At 41.3% G+C, this 15,069-nt stretch overlaps 1 protein-coding gene across 11 annotated transcripts in view; it reads right to left on the reverse strand.

Annotated features, from left to right (window-relative positions):
* The window catches only part of GLRA2 (glycine receptor alpha 2), a 115,460-nt gene that overhangs the window by 74,468 nt on the left and 25,923 nt on the right, over window positions 1–15,069 (reverse strand). For 5 of the 11 annotated variants that reach the window (XM_028727652.2, XM_028727656.2, XM_028727651.2 and 2 more), the window contains exons 3-5: window positions 14,593–14,721; window positions 14,423–14,490; window positions 2,958–3,181 (exon numbers count right to left, since the gene is read on the reverse strand). In XM_028727652.2, coding sequence (XP_028583485.1) covers window positions 2,958–3,181; window positions 14,423–14,490; window positions 14,593–14,721 — 421 coding nt within the window. The remainder of the gene's footprint in view (window positions 1–2,957; window positions 3,182–14,422; window positions 14,491–14,592; window positions 14,722–15,069) is intronic. The other 6 variants (XM_028727655.2, XM_028727658.2, XM_028727654.2 and 3 more) reach the window with 4 other exon arrangements.

Genomic DNA, 15,069 nt, shown 5'->3' on the forward strand with positions numbered 1-15,069 from the left:
ATGGTGCTGGGGATGGGGATGGGGCAAGCTAGTGTAACCTTGCTCTGTGTAGCATCCTGGGATGGCTTCATAGTCATTGAAACACAATGGGGTGGTTTTAGGTCCACCTGAAAATTGCTGAGATGGCATTCTATCCCGCATCAACAGCTAGATTGGTCTGAATACACCCCAAGGTAAAATAAAAATTGATGGCCATAGGTGCAATGCTGATTCTTCATGCTGATTACCCATGAAAGATACATTTATGCACCATAAAGCACAACTGGGAGATGACATGCTTTCGATTCAACACAAAAATATGCTTACTCTGCTTCAGATAAACTTTCATTCAAGCTCCTGAATTTTACAAATCTGATATGACAGCCTGAAATATTACTTTTGCAGCATGAAAAATTGTCAGGAAAATTATCCATCTGTGCTGCAAATAGCAGCACTCAGCTGCATTGTTGCCTCCAGTAAGATACATCTGATGTCACTCAAGCAAAGAGAAACATCTTATTTTTCTGGGGATTAAACGTGAGAACAGCACTTGGTAAGTAACCACATGTTTGCTGTGTGGTGCTCTTATCATTCAGGCTTCCTCTTTCTCTAGTCTCATTTCTTCTGTGCTGTGGAGGTTGGCCAATGAAATAATACCACCAATGTGGCGCACTGGTTAGAGCACTGGACTAGGATCTGGAAGATCCGGGTTCAAATCCCCACTCAGCCATGAAGCTCACTGGGTGACATTGGGCCAGCCACTGTCTGTCAGCCTAACTGACTTCACAGGGTTGTTGTAAGGATAAAATGGGAAGGGGGTGAACTGTGTATGCCAACCTGGGAAAAGGGGGGAAATATAGATGTAATGCTAAATAAATAAATAAATATGTATGTGGCTTGTTACTTTTCCTATCCCAAAAGTAAGCTAGTTAGTGCTATGTTTATATTCATTATTACTGCCCATTAAGTAAAACAGCTAATAATTTAATAAAATGTCATGATTTCAAATCCTAAACAGACAGAAATAAGGTCCAATGATAAAAATGGTATTTGTGCATTAAGCATCAAACTGAAGGCAACCTATGTTTTTAAAAATTCAGACACATGAACAATTGTTACAAATGACTCACACAGCACTTGTACACCTTGCTTAGAAGTCACATTGCTTTTTGTGGGGCTTACAGACTGGAAAGTAGTTACAGGATTTCAGTCCCATTGAATTCGATGGTTTTTGCTACGTTATAAGTCAGTATACAACCACAGCCTTAATACGCTAGCAAAGCCATACCTCTGTCAGAAGCAGTCCTCAATTTACTAAGGGAGGGCTATAGAGGCTCAATTCCCTCATTTTAGCTACTGGTTGTAGGGTACAGGTGGCCCATAATTTGCCTAAAATTGGGGAAGTGAAGGGATAAAGCTTTCGGTTTCATTAAAACCTCCCTTAACTTTTGCTGCATAATTTGAGGACTGGTCAGAATGATGAGGACGTTCATTGGAACCAAATGGAATCTACTCCCAATGGAATCTACTTCCAATGGTACACAGCTGCCATTTTAATCTGCCTATGTCATTATGACCACTCTAAAGACTATAGCAAGAATAATTGGAAGAAAGATGGTGCAATGCATGTAGAGCAGGGTACAGCAGACAGAGGAAAGATGGACCATTCTCAAGTAAGTGTCTGAATAAGATCAGTGTGCCTATGGCACAACTTGAAATACTAACACAAGTGGACTTTTGTTTATATGAGTCTGTACACGGTCCTAATTATATCCTGCTATAATAGCCTCTGAATTTTCAGAGTAATGTCTACATGAGGTTTAGGGGATGAAGAAGATTGAAGGTGGTCAGGTCAGAAACTATTGCAGAATTAATTCTGGGGCAGGGAAGGGTGAATTCATGGATGCCTATGGAAAGACAATGAAAGTCTGCTCTTCCTTCTATATGGATGAAAGCCCTAAAACCATTGCATTTAAGACAAATTCCATATGACCACAAGATCATGGGTTGTATCCAGTGTTAGTTCAACTCAATGAATGGGCATTTCTAACCTAGATTTCAATTGGTCTACTCTGAGTAAACTCCATTGAATACAACTCAAGAGTTGCAAATATTTCACTAAACAATTAAGCAGACATTGGCACTGGTGGTGATTTAGAACCAACTGTGGCAAGAAAAAGAGGACTTTCAAAACCATGATTAATTTGCCTTGTTAACAGTAAGTGGACTTTCCATCTTCAAGCCTCATTGCAAATATTAAGCTATTAATTAGCCAATGAAGCATGCTAAGTAGCATATGAAGATTATGCTGCAACAATCATTTATACAATGTATGCCTCAGCCTTGCTATTTTTGAGGTTCTTTATCATTCCGATTCTCTGCGCGCATCCTGCTTAATCACATCTCATCAAAGGGTGCTTGTGAGAGCATGTACCAACTTTAACCAGAGCCATCCCAGTGTAACGCATGTCACTGTGCTTTGCATTTTAAAATGCCTAAATAACTAGGCTGAGCAACCAAGGACAGGCTACATAAATATCTAGGCACATCTGAGTTATTACTTTAATATACTTCAAGGTCTAAAGATGCCTTTTTAAAAAATGCTTCTTTTGACATTTTAAAAATCAGGCTTTCTTTCTGCATTTTAATGAATCTCAGGCACAAAAACGAGAAGTCCTCCTTTACAGTTTTTGTTTTTAAAAGGGTGGCTCCATTTGATGCTGGTGGGAATCACTGCTGCAGATGGAGGCAAGGGGTCCTGGGCCCTTTTATATTCTCACCAAGACTAGCTTGTTCTGTTGTCCTACTTGATTTCCTCATTTGAGAAGAGAACAAGCATGGCAAAATGAAGCAGAGAGATTTCCCCACCACCACCACCCTTCTGCGTTTAAGCCTCATTACCATATAAAAGAGGAATCACAAAAATAGAAGGTGGAAGTTCAAACCCCTGCCCAAGACACACACACACACAGGTTTACCTGATACTATATAACACCTTTCCATTTTTTGATATCCTCAGAAGCTTGTTGTCTGTGGTAACGTCATGGAAGTTTGCACCCTTCTCATTGGCGAAGAACAAATCCGGCTTCCAAATGGAGTCTAGCATAGATGGATCCAAATCCAAAGAGTCATCAGGGTATTCACTGTAAGCAAGACGGGAGTCGTTCCACTGCTGCCTCAAAAAAATGTTCACTCTGTAGTCCTGCAGAAATGTCAGGCACACCAGTTATTAAATCTCTTGCCTGGATTAGATGTAATTCGGCTTTATTAGACTCCGAGACTAATAGCAATTATATAATTAGCTGAGAGGGCATTATGTTTTCCTTTGACCACAGACACCATAGGGTTGATTCAGACATCATTATTATTTTTATTATTATTTTCTTCAGGTAATAAAATGCTGGCATGGCGATTTTACCTCAGTTTCCTCTGGGAAGCCACTTGTGATGAAATATCAGTCATGGGTTGGGGTGAAGACTGAAAATGTAATAACTGACTGACTGTACAATATTTTCATCTGTATCCACTCAAAGCTTCATATACGCTGCCTGGGGTTCTATGGTTTGATTTCTCTCTGTATGTGACTTTCTGAGTGAAAAGTAAATCCGCTCCACTTCCTAGTAGGGAGGACTTGCGGTGGACCATGTGGCCACCCACTCCCCTCGTCACCTGGAGGTCCCGGCCGTGTCATAGATCCAGCCAGCCAATCTGCTGGCTGCAGGGGCCATGGCTGGGACCCACTTAGACCAAGGTGTGAGTCAGAGAACTTCTTTTTGGTACACTTCCTCGATCTCTTGCCTGCCCTCCCTATTTTCAGGTTCTCGACATTGGCCTTGCTATGGACCTCAGTTGGTTGCAGTTGAGGGGCCTGGTAGGAATTTTTCCACTTGGCAAATTGGCTTGGGCCATTTGGTTTTTGCCTACCTCGTAGCAACTGTCACAACTTTGTAAGATTTGGCAGTTAGACATTGGTTGATCTTATGATGGGGAAGGGGAGGTGTGGCCATAACCTGCCCCTCCAAGCTAAAGGGAATTCCGTGAAAGTAATCCGGGGGTGTGGATCTTGTTTGAAGACTGGGGTGGGGCTAGGGCCATGCCATGACCCCGTTGGGAACTCAGGGGGAGCTCGAGTTGTTTTGCGCCAATGGGGCTCCCCCTATTGGTGGTTAACCCTTACAGGACTCCCTGCGTGACGGGCAGGAGTCAGATATAGTCGAGTCAATTCTAATGCCTAAGCCAATACTGCTCACATTCTGTAACCAATAAAGTTGTGGCCTAAATTTGCCCAATAACCATTAACCTAACATCCGTGTCCTTGTGTCTCATTTCTCAATGAAGGGGTGGCCTCAGGGTCTTGACACGCAACTGATATATAACTTAGATAAATAAATAAATTTCAGGAAGAGGATTAGCTGTGCCTGCAACAGGAAGTGAGTGAAGAAGAGGGGTGGAAGGGTAGGGAAAACCAGCACAAAATGGCGGCTTTCCTTTCACATTCCACATAGGAGGGAATCAATTTTTTCTTGGTCTCCCACCTCCCTTGCCAAGGCGGTTGGTGAACTGCCCTACAGCCATGCCTTCAGGAGCTTTCAAGCAGCTGTAGTCAACCTGAGTGGGAGTCATGTCAGGGTGGGACCTATGACAGCAGCTTCTTTGGCTCCCAGCTACATGGACAGAGAATCCAAATAGCTACTTTTGGCATCCCCAAAACTTGAACATGCCCAGAGTAATTTTTAGCTCCCCTCCTTTAAACAAGAAAGACACACACACCTGCCATATGGCAAGCGGCTTATAAAAGAGATTTGTGATATGGCATGAGGGACTGCTTTTCAAGAAAGAAGTCCAAACTGTCTTCGAGGAAATGAAACTGGTTTCACAGGTCTTTAGATTCAAAGCTGTAATGGAGGTGATGTTTTCTGCATTGGTTCGATTTCACCCCAAAGGCTTCTCTGATGAAACTGAGATAGTACAGTCCATGAAATAATCACCAGAATAGATTCTTTATTTTGAAACAACACAGCATCAAGAGTGACATTTTCCAAACCAAAATGATAGGCTCATTTTATAACAACTCCAGCTACGACATTAACCATTGTGAGGATTTAGGTCTGGAATAGCCAATGTGGTGCTTTCCAGATGTTATAGACTACAACTCCCATCATACTGGCCAAGCTGGCTGGGGCTCCTAAGGGTTGGAATCTGAAAAATATATGCAAGGGCTACTTTGATCAAGGCTTTGGCCCGAATGTTACCATTTGGGGCTATAATCTCTCATGTAGCTTTTATTTACCTAAAGCTGCATGGCTAAGAGTTTTAGATTTTCATCAAGTAGTTCAGTCCAGCTAATTACATGGACTAATGTGTTCTACGTGTCAAGAAAGAAGTTCCTTCTTGATGGCAGTTTACATATGCTGCTGCTATAATAGGGCCACTAATATTTTCAAACTTCAGCTTGACTAAGTGCCCTTGTTTATTGGCTTGCCTTCATGAATGTAGGTGACAAATGACTTTTTAGATAAAACTACACATATGAGCTCAGTGGCAGAGCAACTGCTTGGCATGCAGAATCTCCCAGACTCAACTCCTGGCATTGCTAGGTTGAGTAGGAAAAAAGTTTTGGGGAGTTTCTGCCAATCACTGTAGACAATACTGAACTAGACAGATCAATAGCCTGACTCAGTAAAAGGCAACTTCCTATGTTCTGTGTTCATTTGTCATTGGAACTTTCTCACCAAAGTGAAAGCCAATAGAATGCTCCTTTGAACCTTTGAACCAGGAGTCTTTGAACACTCCTGAAAATGATGTCATTCCCTAACCCAAATTAGTGACTTTGTATCTATCACTGTACACATGGACATTTAGAAACCTTTTCATTGACCAGTATTCTCAAGTTGTTGTTGAGGGACAACTAGCATTGAGCATTGTGGCGCTTTGAGGGGTCTCCTAACAGCTCTTAGTCACCCTTAACAAACCATAGCTCCCATGATTCTTTGGGGGAAGCCTTGACTGTTAAAGCGGTATGATACTGCTTTAAGTGCAGATGGGGCCTTAGAATACTGAATGTATACAACGCTTTTCAACGAGAAGTTCTCAAAGTGGTTTTCGTAGTAAGAGACGGCACTGAGTCAGCAGCAGACCAGTTAAGCAATGGATATGAAAAGTCATGAAAAATGCACAGAAACATGGAAAGAAAGTAGGTTCATTTTCACGAACCCTTCCAATCTCCCACCTACAAGATGGCAACTTTCACCTCAAATCAAATCCCGTGCAAATTGTAATGCTGCATTTGAAACTGGCAGAAAACTGCTCTTCACATAAACAAGATTTCAGGTGGCAATCCTAAGCAACCTTAATAGGAAATAAGCTCCTCTGGAGAAAGTGGGGCTCACAGTGTCAACTCAGAATTAAGTCCCTCTGAATCAACTCACAGTTAAGTGAGGTTAGGACTGTAGCCTGTATAAGCTTTCATAAGAATGCATTGTTAGAATTACAAAATTCTGACTAGATAAGGACATACCAGATGTTGCTCAACTACAACACCCATCATCTCTGACCACTGGCCATGCTGGTTGGAGATGATGGGAGTTGTAGTCCAAGAATATCTGGAGAGCACTCTGCTCCTCTTCTTTTAAGATGAAAGGCATTTTTAGACAGTACTGAGGAAAAAGGGGTAGACTCGGGCTCCAGCTCATCTGTGGATTCATTGGGTTGTTTGCCTAGAGATGAATTGAAAGTACCCTCTCATTATCATTACATGGTATTGGCTCTGCCTTGCTTTCTCCTTCCCTTCCCTTCCTCCTAGCCTAACATTAGGCATTGAAATCTCTGGAAACATTTCTATTAATTTTAATAGCAATGAGGAATACAGTATAAAATATGAACACCATTAAGGTTCATTTTGTGGTGGTTGCGAGGTTCCTTCTTTGCAGGGGGAAAAAAGGCAACTTTAACATTCACTGTATTAAAATCAATAGCCCCAGGATTTCCTTTTTAATTAACTGCCACCAATGCAGCACTTTTCACAAATGTGATAACATAAATCTGACTGTTGCTGCACTTCTGTGGAATTCTAACTAAGATCACTCCCTAACTGTTGGAGAGAGGGCAAACAGTTGCAATCCAACTCAGAATATGCTTTTTCATTTATGAAACTGCACAGATACAACTATTATGCTATAAGCACTGAGGTAAACAAGGATTTAAAATCCCTGGCAGTTAATAGGAGCAGCCCGAGGGGCAGAGCGGTGCTGTTTGGCCAGCCAGCCTGCCTGCTTGCCAACAATGGCATCACCACCTCTTATCTGGCTAGGACAGCACAAGGTAGAAGCAAGACTAGGACTGTATGGCCACACAATTGACCTGGCAAAGGCTTCCGAACATCTTGATCAGATGCAATATTGATCTTTTCATTATTTATTTCTATTCTGCTCTCCCAACTACCACGTGGCCCAGGAGTCTCTAATTACAATACAAATAATAATACTAACAATCCTAATAATGATGTAAAGAAACAAACAAATCTACAAAACCTCAAGCCTGCAATTAAAAACAAACAAACCATTTAAACCAGCAACAGAAAAAAGCAGTAGCCTGAAAACTAAAATTTCACTTAAAGCAGCAAATCACAAGCATTAAAAAAAACAAAACAGTGCAGTGGGGAATCTAGGGGTTAAATTGCACCCAATCATAGAAGCTCTTTCCTCCTTTCCTAAAAAGAGATTCGGGAATTCTGAAAGTGGAATAGATGCAACCTGGCATAACAAAATAGAAAAGGGTATGCGATTTTGCCACTATCATAGTTCTGCAAGTGGAAAGAGAGTCTACACCAGCCAAAATTCCCCATTTCATGCAGCTATTAAGAATTCAGGAGCCCTGAACTTCACGGGCACCTGGTTAGCCTATTGTTCAAAAATTCTTCTATTTTAGAAGAATCCCCCTAAAATCAAAAGGACTGTCCACAAAAAATGGTTTGAGGATGATGGCCTAAATATATTTGATGGGATAGCTTTCAGCTGCAATGTTAAATCTGAGTTCATAATCTTGAAGATTAAGAGCAATTAAAAATGATGCTAATATATTGTTTGGTATAAAACCCACTAAATTTAGCTATATCTATTTCTATGTGGCAGCATTAGCAAAGGGCTGTAACCAGCACTGTAGCTCTGCTAGTGCAATGGACTTCAATTTATGCAACGGAGCTACTTTTCTTTCTGCTGCCTCCTCCAGCCCCTAATGCACTCCCCAAAATCAGTTCTGAAATGTTGGGAGGCCCTAATGGGGGCAGTAAGAGCTGAGGAAAAAGAAAGTCTTGTGTTGAAGAAAACCCCAAGCCACAAGGGCATTTCACAGGTTATTGTCACAAAAGTCAAGCAGCAGAATTGTTTAATTCTTCTGTTGAATTAATGTCTAATCAACACACCAGACAAATTATGACACCAGCTAATTTAAAGGGGATAAGAGCAACTCCTCAGCAATGGGAAAACATCAATGTATTATATTCAAGCTTCATGTAGACACAACCTTTTTCAATAAGTATAAAATGTATATTCATCATTTTGGTATTTCAGGAAATGCTTTCTCTTGACACTGTGCAGCACCATTTCATCTTAATACTTGTCAGTTTAATTTTTTTTGGCTTCTTGCCTCGCTTTTTTTTTAAAAAAATAACATTTAAAAAGTCACATAAAACGTTGAGCACACTTTGGCTTCTTGCCTTGCTGTCATAGGCAGGAAGCAAAGCAAGGATGAAAACGTAACAAACAAGTAAACAAATGTTTTTTAATAAAATTACACCAATTCAAAATGCGGTAGCACATTATCAAGCCCAAATTTATGAAACGTTATTGCAGTCACTGTCACGCTAGGAAGAATTTGGTTTTTTTTGTTTTTAAAATTGTGGGTGTTTGATGTGCTGTAAGTTTCTCAAGTTATGCTGCAGGACAGAAAAGGGAGATTCTGGAAAGAACTTTTGTCTTGCCAGGAATCATATTTAGGAGGGGGGTGGAAATGAAACATCTTAAAAAATAACAAACCCAAAATATAATCTGCACACAATGAACAGTTTTGCACACATTTTCCATTATCAGTACAGTTATCACAAACTATCACAGTCATACTAAAACTATTGCAAAATGTTGACCTGAGATGTCTTAGTTTATTTCTATAAAACTCAGAACCAGGATTAACAAAATCTTACCTGAGACTTCAGTCTAAGAGTCTCAGCCTTTTGCAGCCAACCAGTGTAAGTAAGGCAACTGAAGTACCATTTACTCCTCAGAAGACCAATGATATTTAGATTTACAGTACTCTTCCAGTGAATGAGAGTTTTCTTTGTCTATTTGCCCAAGTTACAGAAAACACAAAATTCCCCTTTGGCTGGACTTGAAGCATATTAAATAATCATTGAGTTTGTTATCAGATATTTGCAGATACCTCTTCTTGCCTCTGTATTCCGTTTACTTCAAATTGGCCATTTTGGTTTTCTGGGCCATGGAAGGTTTTTGCTTTCTAAAAATATTATTATTACGGTAACCTGCAGTCCATTGTGTGCCTTCCTAGACTGTTGAGAAACCAAATTTTCCCATTTTATGTCCAACCTGTCAACAGTGTTTTGTGAGGACACAATAACTTCTTGAAGCCTCATGAAATTCATGATTTTATATTACCACAAGAATGAAATACTGTTCAGCACATCATCAAGTTTATAAAGCAAAGCAGATGAGCAGTAGTTGATGTTTGCCTTTGGGACCATTTTATAAACACGTTTCAAAGCTACTCATTGAAGATATGGCAGCTTTAAGAAAGTCAATGTCAGACATCGGAACAGCACTGAATCGAGCAGAACTCCTTCGATGCTGTCTGCAGGTATTATGATTAAAGCAAACATGGCAGCCAAACATCTTTGTTTGAATCTACTTCACTATTCAAGCCTTTTGTTGTTGCTGCTGTTAGCAGAAATGCGATAATGAACACTGAAAAGACACACATTAACATACCTTATAGACAGAAAAATGCAATGAGGGGATTTAATCAAAGCAATGGAGGAGTCTGATTAATGCCATCAGCATTAGGTCGTGCAAATATTGTCATTGAATGCCATCTTGTAAAGTCAGTGACATGCAGGATTTTGTCTGCTTAACATTGCTGTTGTTCCCTGCCTGCATTAAGGTCAGCAGAAGGTTTTAGGATAAAGCTAGAAAGCCCCTGCGGCTATGCTGACAGAGCCTTTTTCGCAGACTTACCACTTTCAGAAGGGCATGGGACAAGATTTTTAAGGAGCACTAGACCTAATTGGAACTATTATGTATAGTTCTGATCTGAACTTCATCTTATTTTTCTAGTGGGAGAGACAAAAGAATGTAAGTTATAGATGAGTTTTGTTTCATGTTTGCTTTAATGTGTTGCAGCAAAACCTGCTATGGCTATAGAACCTTATGTTAAAGTGTATGTAAGTGACTGTCAGGTATCTTAGGTCTTGTTGTGACCCAGACCCACCAGGCTAGATGCTCTTCAGATTTTGACCCTAAGCAAAGGCTGTCTGTCCTACGCATCCCACAATCCCCAAAACTACTGGACCTGTTGAACACCTCCATGACCTCTCTTTTTAAAACATTTATAGCCCCCCATTAATAGCCTAACTTATGAAAAGCAAGGAGGATATGCTAGAAAAGCAAGGAGGATATGCCATACAAGGGATGAGTGAATCTGTCAAGTTTGGCTTCTGTCCATTTCTCATTTTTATAATTGTAAATTAACTACTCCGCATATCCAAATGAGTTTGCAAATCTTCTTGAAAATTCATCAGTATTTTTCCCCAACTATCTCCTAAAGTACATACTTTTGCATGCACTTTTCACCTATCACAGACTTTTTTTTGCAAAGCCTGTTTTCTCATAATATTTATATTTTCCCAGATACAGTGTATTTCTGTACATTAATATGCTTTTAAACATATGTTTAATATATGCATTTTTATGCACACTTTACCCTAGTGTCTGTATTTTTGTACCCCTTAATTTCCTGGAGAACTGCACTACAGAATTTGGAGAAGGGCAGCTTTTGAAGGATGGCTGTGCTGAGATTTGTGTATTGCTTTGGAATGTGTGGATGAGGTAGATTTGTCTTTAAATGTGACCTGAATTGAGCCTACCACCTCAGCACTACAGTTGTCCGAGTCCTAAATGGAGAGGGCAGAAACACCTTTCAAGGCCCTTCAACAGCACCAGTGTGAAGTCTTAGGTGAAATTTAATTCCCTGAAATTCTGCTTGAGTTGGGAGGATTGCTGTGGCATTGCTTAGAGGGGAGAGTGGCCTTCCTTAAATGCTGAACGTTTTCAGGTCAGTGCCTGTTTTTCCTAAGACATAGGAATGCATTAAATGGCTCAGGACTGCAATAGCTCAAGGCATGCCTCTCCCCATATGTACCAATCTGGACCCTGCAATTATTATCGGGGGCCTTCTTTGTGTGTCTCCTCCATGAGAGGTCTGGAGGGTGGCAGCACGAGAGAGGGCCATTTCTGCAGTGTCTCCCCATTTGTGGGATGCCCTCCTCAGAGAGGCTCACATGGCACCTTTGTTGCATATCTTTAGGCACCAGGCAAAAATGTTTCTCTATGGACTTTTCAATATGTTTGTGGCAGAGGGATTCATGGATTTGTATTTGTGTGTATTACGTATTTTGTGTACTCATATTGTATTTTTGTGCTGTGAATGTCCCTGTGATATTTGGATAAAGGATGGTATACAAATTCAATAATTAATAAAATTACCACTACTACTACTACTACTACTACTACTACTACTACAATATTAGACTTCCCATTGGGAATTCTCAATGCAGTGCAGAATCTGAGTTCCCAGGTAAAGGCAAGAAGGTAAAGTAAGGTAAAGGACCCCTGGATGGTTAAGTCCAGTCAAAGGCAACTATGGGGTTGCAGTGCTCATCTCGTTTCAGGCCGAGGAAGCTGGCATTTGTCCACAAACAGCTTTCCGGGTCATGTGGCCAGCACAACTAAACCGCTTCTGGCACAATGGAACACCATGAAGAAAACCAGAAACGCTGTTTACCTTCCCGCCGCAACAGTACCTATTCATCTACTTGGCATTGGTGTGCTTTTGAACTCCTGGGACAGAGCAACAGGAGCTCACCACAGATTCGAACTGTTGACCTTCTGATTGGCAAGCCCAAGAGGCTCAGTGGTTTAGACCACAGTGCCACCTGTGTCCCATGCAGTTCCCAGGAACCTGTACTTGGAGACTACCTTCTGGAACTCTGTTACACATGCTCTTAAGTGTTTCCACTTCAAGGCCTCAAAGCATCCTAGCCAGCACAGGACAGGTCTTGAACAAGAGGCCACTGTTGTCCAGCCCTGCAACCATGCCAGGTCAGAAGGCCACAATTATTCTGGACAGGTGAAAAACAACTTCAGCACATGCCCAAAGGAAAGGAAGTGTCTACTGTGCTCCTTGTGACTATCCACTCAGCAACACTTCCACAGCGTTGGCTGCGGCGACTCCTTGTCTCTCAGCACCAGATAGGCCTGCACCTCTCTACCACCATCTCATGGCGACCAGTGGTTCTCCTTGTGAACCGCCACATTTCTTCTCCCTGCCGCATTGACCACCAACTGGTTGTAGGCTTTCAAATGCATCCAGGTGGCCACAGGGGAGCATGCAGGCAATCAGATGCCAAATCTGCTTTTTTTCAGACTGCAGAAGCTGCAAAATTACAAAGGCACCTTTGATCTATGCTTACTTGACACTGCTTTATCTTTTTACATCTGGGACCTTTGTGTTTTAATACTTATGTAAGAAAATAACTTGCCCTGTTAACAATTTTACAAAAAAGAAGATTATAAACAGGCATAATTTAAAATTACGTTAAATTCAGCCAAGCTGTTTAGTCATTTCCCTATTTTTCGTTTTTATGCTTTTTAAAATATATTTTATACACTTTGATATTTCAGCAAGTAACTTTCAGTTCATTTGGGCAGGGAAATGTGAAAATGGCCCTTTGAAACTGCGAGTGATGAGGGGGGGGGGTGTTAACGAAAGTGGGCTTCAGTGTGGTGCTGGGGCAGCCATATTTGAACTGGCTTTTTTTTTAAGAAATGGGGGGGGGGGGAGCAAAGACTGAACTGTATTCAATTCCATTTTACTCAGAGTCAATCCAATGAAATTTAGTCATGTCCATTAATTTCATCTGGTCTACTCTGAGTATGAGTAACACTGGAAACAGCTCAGTGAGAAGGAGCTCCTTTCTGTGCCAGCTGAATTAAGCTGTCATTTGGCCTCCAGAAAACTTCTGACTTCCACAGCCATCAGGTGGTGTGGGGTGGGTGTGTGATGGTGGCTGCCAACAAGAGGACTTAAACATCATAGAGAGAGGGAGGGGAAGGGAGGGAACCCTGCAAGTTGGGTGGTGATTCTTCTGCATTCTTCATCAGTCTGGCTTGAATATAACTCTAATGGTCCTATTGAATATTGGGCTCAATATAAGCTAAATTTGGCTTTGGGTTCTAGATTCTGTGATGGTGCCTTGCCATTTACTCCTCAGAGAAATAAAGTTGATTTCCATACAATCTACACTCAAGTCCTTGATGGCTAACCTGAATAAGGAGTGTGTGTTCCACCACTGGCATCAGCAATGGGAGTCTGTGCACATCTGGGCAGTGCCAGGAAGATGCTTGTGCCTGGATGGGTGTAGAACAGAGCAGTCTGCCCTAACTTTGTGGGAGTTTTTGGACTCCCAAACAATTCCCATCCCCCCGACAATTGGCCATACTACTTGGGGCTGATGGGAGGAGGAGCTCAACATTAGAAGAACAGCAAAGACTAGCAAAGAGTCAATGTTGTGCTGCAACTTATTTTCTGCCTCATTTGATGGGAAATACATATACAGTGGTACCTTGGTTTTTTGAACATAATCTGTTCCAGAAGACCATTCGAATTCACTGGCATGTTTGACTTCTGAAAAGCATTTGAAAACTGAAGCTGTTACTTCCGGGTTTTCGGCGTTCAAAAACTGAAATGCTTGACTTCCGAGATGTTTGAAAACGGAGGTACCACTCTGTGTGTGTGTGTGTGTGTGTGTGTGTGTGTGTATGAGATGGGCTTGACTTGTGGAACATCTGCCCTCAAATGTGGCCATCACTGATCTAAGTAATAACCATTATTTCTGCTGCTTCTCATGTTTAGAGTTTACACCACGAGACCTCTGGGTGTAGGGCCGTGTATAAATTCAATAAATAAAAATAATTTTAAAAATAAAATCCTATATTGCTATATAAATTATTCCTAAGAATTAGACTCTATAATTGTCCTAAGGCTGACAGTGTACATGTTGACTTTCCCTTAAACGTGCAGCCCCTACATCTAGAATTCCCCAGATCCAGAGCACATCACCCCCCTTCACAAGATGGCTTCAATGGTTTTTCCCACTCACCATTGTAGTTTCTGCTATTGAACCAAAGCTGTTGATAAATATGTTGCAGGTAACATTTACAGGAGGACCTGCAAGTTGAACAATAAATAGAAGAAAAAAAATTGACAGGTTGTGTTTATGACATAGATTAAGGAGTGTTGTTTCTTTGCCAGTGGCATTGCCACACTTACCATGGTGGTTTCTGTGACAGATCCAAAACTGTTGATAAAAATATTGCAAGTAACGTTTACTGGAGGACCTGTGGAATGCAATAAAAATGTTGCAATATATATCATAGCAAAGTTCTGCTCCACCAGAATCTATTTTTTTTTAAAAAAACAAAATAAAATAATAAAACAAAATCTGGAACAGTGACTGCTGAAACTAAGCAAAAGGTGAGACTCAGCAATGAACAATATTTATATCGATTAAATAACATTCACAGATTCATTTTCCAGATCTAGGTGATCTATGGAGTCCCCGACATGGGTGTTATGGTGCCAGTGGCGTAGCGTGGGGGGTGCAGGGGGGGGGCCGGCCGCACCGGGCGCAACATCTGGGAGTTAGGGTTAGGGGGCGCAAATCCACGGGTTAGGGGGCGCAAATCCACGGGTTAGGGAGTGCAAATTACTTGCCTTGCCCCGGGTGCTGACAACCCACGCTATGCC

The sequence above is a fragment of the Podarcis muralis genome, chromosome 4 (genome assembly GCF_964188315.1).
Source record: "Podarcis muralis chromosome 4, rPodMur119.hap1.1, whole genome shotgun sequence".
Lineage (NCBI taxonomy): Eukaryota > Metazoa > Chordata > Lepidosauria > Squamata > Lacertidae > Podarcis > Podarcis muralis.